Below are 7955 nucleotides of genomic sequence, written 5' to 3'. Positions count from 1 at the left end.
CCCCCCCCCCCCCCGGTTAAAAATCCTGCTAAAAAGCATGTCTCTTCTATTTTAGCATGGGTTAAATTCACCATTGGAATGAATGGAGAGCCATTCATTGATCTCCTGCCTAACAAAGGATCTGTCTTTGGCAGCATCTAGGTGCCGTTCATTGAAATAAATGGGAAAACTGCGTAGGTCTGCAGGGCAAAATAGAGAGTATATGTTGAGAACTATGGACTAAATCATATTATTTCACCTGCTAGACTTCTTATGAGTTACTATAGGGAAGATTCTGATGTACAAAACTAGAATCAGGGAGACACTTTGCCTGCATCGACACCTAATTCACCTATATTTTCAGTGTGGTGCAAGTACATAGCTCATCTAATTAGCCACTTGGTTAGAGTAATTGGTTGCCCAGTGGCTTAGCATCAACAGGAAGATGCTCTTTCTCCTACAGGTTTGCTATCTTATGGTATGGGAGGTCAGTGTTTAAATCCATTCAGCCATACAAGGCTTCAGTTGTGCATTGGGTTGGACATTGACTAACTGCTCTGGACTTATTTAGTGTTTCATAGGCAAAAGCGGATATTAGTGAAGCAGCAGGAATGAAAGTATTTTGATTGCTTTCTTTTTACAAATTTGTAACTGTTTTTTAATTCTTTTTTTCAGCTTTTTCCTTTCAAGTAACCTGCACCACTGATGAAGGTAGTGCCATGACTCCAGTGATCAAATATAACACTGCTACTGGACTTGGTAAATGTGTAAAACTCTTGGCTAGCTACTGCTAATTATTTGTGAATGTGTGGCGTGATAGTAGACATAATTTTCTCGGGACTAGATCATATATGGAAATATGGAATTTGATCTGGCCTAATTATTGATATTTGCCTTGAAGCATTAAGCTATGTAGCTTAAGTTATGTGTCCTTGTTACCAAACAAATCAGTTGGTTTCTTGTGACTGATGCAGGTATAGTTGCAGGTATAGCTTTAAGATTCTTTTAAACAAAGGATTTTTTTTGCCCATAGCTTTGCCTGTCACCAAACAATCAAATAAATGGCAACACCAACAACCAGCTATCACATAAACCAGTACTAACACCAGGAGTCCTAGCTAAATGCCAGGATTAAACCTGAAGGGCACTGGGACTCCAACACCCACCAAAAAAAATTATTGGTTGATCAGCACCCACAAGCAATGGCTAAGACATTTAAAAAAACAACCTGCACTGTACAAGAAGAAGCAGTGTGTTACTTCGACCTGGCTCCACAGTGTTTGCAAAAATTGGGCACTTCAGCAGGACTTTTTGGCACTTTAGCTAAAGCTGATTCAATTAGCTACCATAAAAAAGCTCCAAAAAGCCCCACTAAAGCACCCAATCTTTACAGATGCTGCAGAGCTGGGTTGAAGCAAAGTGATGCATGTTCTGGGCATGCGTGGCGTTGGCATAAGAACGCACTGAGTTTCAAATAAAAAACCTTTTTCATGTCTGCAACCACCCACTAGTAAAAACCAAAGTTGGCACCTATGGACCCAGCAAATAAAAACAACCTTGGTCCTTCATTTTTCCTTCAGAATAATTCAAACAAGCTTATGATTTTTTTTAAATGCTACTTGATTTGTGGAATTGCTCTTTTCTTTTTACATTAAAAAGATTGAGTCCTAGTCCCTCTGGTTGTTAATGACATGATGAATAGGCAGAAACTTGATCTTAGCCAATCTTCAATAGAGCAAGAAGATCTGATGCTGTTGAAGTGAATGGAAGCTGTGTCACTAAGTCCAACAAGAGCAGAACTAGGCCCATCATGTCCCTAAGGGGCAGTCGGAGATAGAGGCACATTATATATGATGTAGTGAGAAACAGTTCACTAGCCTTTCTCCCACAGAGAAAGGTATAAGTACATCAGAGTTGGCAGATGTTGAATAATCCATCCCCACTTCAGAGGTGTTAGCATGAGCCCTTAGAAAAAATGGCTTAAACCCTGAAATACATGATTTTTTTTAAAGTTATGACTAAATCCTAATGTCCTTGTTATTCATCTGAATATCCAATTCCTCTTTGAATCCTGCTCTGCTCTTGACCTCAATGACATCATGTGGCAATGAGTCCCACATCCTATTATAGACCATGTGAAAAAAGTGTTTTCTTTTATCCCATGTCCTACAGTTTAATGACATTGAATGCTCATTTGTTCTTGTGCTATGAAAGATGGAGAACAGACTTCCCTGATTTGCCTTTCCCTTACTAGCTACTCTTACATACTTTTACCATCTACTTGTACCATAAACTGATCTTACCCATACTGCACATAGAATTCCAGATGAAGCCCCAGTATGGGCTTAAATGAAGGCATTTATAATATTTCTCAAAATATTCTCTCACAATTTCCTTATACAGCCTAACAACTTATTTTTTTTCATTGTTGGTTAGGGATGAGGCATGTTGAGGCTCAGACCGGTGGAAAAAACAGTGTACCCCCCCAGGTAGTAAGGGAAAACAATGGAAATTTGTGGAAATGGTCTTGTCAGATGCAAGCAGCCAGGGAAGCCCGTTATCAGTCTGTTTCTCTAAGAACGTTTTCTCCAAGTGCTGCGATTAGTATTCCCTACCAGTCGCATCCAAGTTAGCATTAAGCCATCAGCATGTGCCAGTGTCAATATGTGGGTGTGGAGGGGCAGTTTATTAATTCTTAATCTACACTAGGAGAGAGGATATTGTCAATGCTTTGTATTAAAACACCGCTTCCTGAACCAGAATTGGGATGTAGAATAATCAAACTGAGGAAACTTCAAAAATGTCTCTGGAGCAAAATTGAAATAGGGCACTGAAGATTTTTTTTTCCAGTTAGGTACAATTTGACCCATAATTTCATTCTCTTGGTCAGCTCTTCTTCCTGTTTTGAGGAGAAGGTGGTGGGCTATAAACTAACTGGTGGAATTTTTTTTTCCTTCATAGCCTAGAAGCAGCCAGCTGACAGAAGTCACCTCTATTTTACTTTTGTCTTTCTATAGCAATAGTCCACACAGCTGTCTTTGGTTACATTGCTACATATATTTCCAAGCTGCTAACAGGCTCATGAATGTGCATGTTACCAAAGCATCTGATTTTTTAAATTATATTTTGTTATTATATTATGCCAGTCAGTAATGTGTACAGTGTGTCGGAAAGAAGACGCACGGAAAGCTATTCTGTCTTGTATTTCTGTCCCTTTTCTCAGGCTTTTATTATTTGGTCCCTCCCTTCTTTCACTCCCTTCAGTTCTGTGGTTTTAATGTTTTATAGTCTCACTGCTGCAGTGTCCATGATAGCACCTGCTTATGTTGAGCTATAATGCTACTGAAAACATCGTAGCTGCTCTTCTCTGAAATTACTGATCATTGTTTCAACTGTTCAAGGTTACTTTGATAAACCTTTTTCAAATTCCACTCCCCTCTCCGTTCCTGGGAGATGCCAATGCAGTGGTGATTTCCAACCAAAGCAGCAATGCCAGAACTTTAAGCATGGTCTCTTGAGTGCAGTAAGCTTTTTATTACAGCCCACTAGCATATTGAACCATTACACCACCTTGAACATAAGTGCAAATAAGCACAGTGTGACAAACTGCTTCAAACTTCTTGCTAATTTATAATAATAATAAAAAGAAGATTGCACATCACTAAACTGCTTTATAAAATAATGTTTCCTTTTTACCTCCCTGGATTTTATAGGTCCTGTCTTAACAACTCCAGGAGCAAAAGATGAAACGGGGACCAAAACTGTAAAATTCTATAATGAACTGTGGTTCGCAGTACTAATGGCAGTTCTAGGTTTGGTCCTTTTGGCTGTTTTCCTGTCTCTAATTCTACAAAGAAAATTAAACAAACAGCCATATGCAAGAGAGAGGCCACCTCTGGTTCCACTGCAAAAGAGGACATCACCAATGAGTGTGTATTCCCCAGGTGAAACACATATGGTATGTCATGTCAACCACATGCTTATTATTTATGTTGCATAAAGCATATGATCCTGTGTTGTCCCATCTGTTACAGAGGTTACATTAACTTACAATTAAGTATACTAAGAGGGCAAAGCTGTATGCTGCTCCTGATGCATGAACTACACCTCCTAGAAAGAAATCCAAGCAGCGAGCTGGGATGTGAGAGGTCATGACAGTTCAAATAAGCAACACAGCTTGGGACAATAAGTAGCACCAACTCACCTTGGTACACCAACACTTAAAATAATGCCAAGTAGCTGTGGGTTTGATTATTTATTGGTCAAATAGTTCATTGCTCAATCTACGCTGGGATTGGACTTCTCGTAAATTAGATACTACGGGTGCTGCATACAGTAGGAAACTCTAGACAAGCCAGAGCAGTAGCCAACCTCTGCCACAAGCCATGCAGGTAACTTCTGTGTGTGGCATACAGCAGATCATGGATGGGAAGGTGGCAGATAGGGTAGGAAGCAGAGCGGCAGATTGGGCAGGGGAAAGGAATTGGAGTGACACTCGAGGAGAGTGCAAGGCATTTTTGGCAGGAATGCCAAAAATGTTGGCTCCTACAGAGCTAGATTATGCCTAGGTTTGAAATCTCAAATGTCTCAGGATTAGAACAGCCTTAGCTTTATTTTATGATCAAGGAGATCATAGGTGACTGGTAGGGGGTGCACGTGCCCCCCCGATGGGGCTGGTGCCCTCCCCCCGCCCCAATGGCCGACACTGATGGCTGCTTCTGTGGGTGCCTCCCCCCCAGATTCAGGAGGTACCAGTCACTCATGAAGGAGATTGTACTTCAAATGGTGATACAGCTATTGTGCCAGCATCTCAGCTGCTGCAAATCAGCATAGCAACACTGACTCCTTGCACCGTGCTTATTTACACCATATGCAAATTAGTTTTGGGGCAAGCAGAATTAATATTAGAATAACATTTGATATTTTCCGATGATTCCAAATGATTGCTCGCTAGAAGTCTACAAACCATGGATCTGATGCAGCCCTTACTCAATGGCAGGGTTGCCCTGGCTGCATAAATGCATTCTTATCCTCAAGCAGCATTTAACCACCTCAGATATAACAACGGAGAGCTTGTCAGTGTGTGTTACTGCCTTTTCCTTCCCTGTCCCCTCTTACTCGCATTTTAGGGAGGGCAGAAGAGGAGGGGAGTGACTTGTGCCTGCTAAAGTGTATGTTATGCATAAAAGCTTTTTAGAAGCTGTTGCAGATCTTTTCCCATTTAACTTTCACAGGTGAAAGTTTAGATGAACTGTAAACTGCAAAGAATGCAGAGGAGCTGGGTAGACAAATTGTGTTCTTGTTAATGTATCCAGGTGTCTAGTTCCTGTCTAATGTGCCCAACAGTATAGGAGTCATTCCTCCTCTGCTTCCGCTATGTTGCTCAGCAGCACCAACCTCTCAGCACACTGCTCTTTTATGTCTTTATTTAAATGATTATGTTAAAACAAATTTACACTCCCCATTTAGATTGTTATTCAGACCATTACAGATCTGTAAGTGCCATGGCTACTCACAGAGGGCTGTTGAGCAAGGTGGCCAAGTGGGTACCTTAAAGGGCAAAGTAGCTGCTTGCAAAATGGCCCCCTTGAGTGTCAGGATGCTGCTCTCAGCAACATTGTGTGGTAATTATTACATCAATGGCAAAAGGCTAGTTAAGGAACTCTTTAAACACTCTTAATTTAGCTTGAGAAATAGAGAGAGACTTGAATATGGACCAGCTGCCATAGAAATTGATCATGAGCTGCACAGAGCTGAGAAGCGGGGTGAAGACTTCAAAGCAGACATGCAAAGTCATAAATCTTAAAATGTATATATATGTACACACAAATAAAATAAAAGCTATATATTCAAACTATTAGAGAAAATATTTTGATCATCCTTTGTGAAGGATAGGAAGAACTAATGTCACCAAGCAGTAGTAGCGACTCCATCTTTGAAGTGACTGAGGTCCCCCCTTATTCCAGAGAGGAGGCTGGAGAGATGGACAGAGATGGGGTACTCCAGAGTTCCTGAAAAGTTATCAGGGAAAGAACACTCCATTACTATTTTGTAGAATGTAATTCACAGAAAAACAGGGACAAACCAGTAGGAGAGGTGCTGATGAGAAGAGCAATCTGGATACTGCTGGTAAAAGATTTTTTTTTTCTTTTAAATGACCACGACTGTCTCTTGCGCTTCCAAAATAGCTCTAGCAGAGCAGTTTCAACAACATCATTGTGGCTGCACTTTAAGCTAAAGAGCTGGCAGGGGGAAAAAAAGAATTTTTAGCATGCCTTATTTCTTATTTCATTCTCTTTTCTCCTCAGAAAGGTTAACAGTATAAGATGCTGTTCCTTTTGGTTTTTTTGTTTAACTGCTTTTCCTCTACACTTACATTTCCCTCCTTTATATTCTCTACCTACAATGCTTTTAAAAATGCAGAAAACCTCTTTAACTGATAATCCCTGCCATCAGCATCCTATTGCAACTCCTTTACAAGTTCCTGTCATCTCATCTTCAGAAGTATCACGGAGCACAGATAAGGTAAGCCTTTGCAGTGCATACGTCTGCATAAACAGTTTAGAAGGATATATTCCAGACTGCTAGGAAAGGGCTATGTACACTGTAGAGTGAGGGAGTCATTTGTATTTTATTATCACTTTCAAGGTCACACAGCATACGGTGCAGATAATTGTTAAATGCAGGTTTTACACATAACTCAATTACAGTTTTGAATTTGGAACTCATCCTCTGCTGTCCTGTACAAAAACCACAACTGAAACTTGCCCTAGAGACCTAAAAATGAGTTTTCTGTTGCTAGGAGTTGTTAAGGTGAAAACCTTCCCATTGTCTGTATTTATGTGGAATGAACTAGCACTCAGCTCGTGTGAATCAGTGTAGCCCTATTGAAGTAGCTGGAACTATGCTGATTTGTAGCCCAGCTGAGAATCTGCTCTCCTGGGGATTCTTTTTAAAGCTACATTTGCAGTATTATCCAAGCCCGAAATAAAACAGTGGTCATGGCACTGTGGCAAATGTTGTTAACACTTCTCCTCCCTTTTTTATCTCAGTTTGAGTCTGTTGCAGATGCATCCGATTCATCGAGTAGCGTTACGTTAAAAAGTTACACAATGCATTTTGAGGTATCACTACCACTAGTGTGTACACAATCTGTGTGCTGTTGCAACACAATTTAGAATGACTGAAGCATCTGCATGAAAACCTTTTGCATGGTGTGCGATAGGCGTTGGAAAAGACCTTGCGCTAGATACCAGTCTGCCTATTAGGCATCTCAGGGCCTTGTTACACCTTACGCTGTAAGATGCACAAATGTTAATTGGCTTAGTGTTGTTTGGCTTAGTGGAGCAATCATACTTTAAGGTGAAAATCCTTCTCTGACTGTCCTTCACCTACACAGCTGCCACTAGAGGCCTGGTGAGCAGCAGCAAGATGAGGTAGGAGCTAGGGGCAGGGCTACTTCTGCCGGGCAGAGCAAGCGCCGCAACCCTGGAGTGCCCAGTGGTCACGGTGCCTCCTGCTGCTGCTTGGACCAATTTGCTGCTCCTACCCAGCAGAGCAAGAGAGTGCAAGTGGCAGGGGGAGGCATTGCAGCCACTGGGCACTCCGGGGCTACAGTGCTTGCTTTGCTCACATCTGCTGAAGGACAAGGTGCCATGCCTAGTCCTGCTGCACCCTGGCATCCTCACTCGCCCCGACCCAGGACAGGCCACTGTATCGTGGGATACTGGAGGATTTCAACTGGGGCAGAATAGCTGTCTGGAATGGCCACACCTTAATGGAAAAGAAGCAAAGTTAGGCAGATTAGAGATAATCTTGCTCTGTGTGACACAACTTTAGAATGAATAAAGAGTGCTTTAAACCACTTAAAAGGTGTTAACATGCAGCCAGTTCAGGGTTTAAGAGCTCCAGAAGCTGCCTAAACTTGCTGTGTAACAAGGCCGTCACTGTGATGCTATTCTACTCTGCTCAAATCC

The 7955-nt window shown here is 41.5% G+C and overlaps 1 protein-coding gene across 1 annotated transcript in view; it reads left to right on the top strand.

Annotated features, from left to right (window-relative positions):
• Positions 1 to 7955, top strand: part of USH2A (usherin) — a 756200-nt gene that overhangs the window by 735659 nt on the left and 12586 nt on the right. The window contains exons 68-70 of the mRNA XM_019516454.1: positions 655 to 738; positions 3693 to 3937; positions 6403 to 6504. Of these exons, the coding sequence (XP_019371999.1) occupies positions 655 to 738; positions 3693 to 3937; positions 6403 to 6504 (431 nt within the window). The remainder of the gene's footprint in view (positions 1 to 654; positions 739 to 3692; positions 3938 to 6402; positions 6505 to 7955) is intronic.

The sequence above is a fragment of the Gavialis gangeticus genome, unplaced genomic scaffold (genome assembly GCF_001723915.1).
Source record: "Gavialis gangeticus isolate Ggan-Ray unplaced genomic scaffold, GavGan_comp1, whole genome shotgun sequence".
Taxonomy (NCBI): domain Eukaryota; kingdom Metazoa; phylum Chordata; order Crocodylia; family Gavialidae; genus Gavialis; species Gavialis gangeticus.
This window is presented reverse-complemented; position numbering and strand designations above follow the sequence as displayed.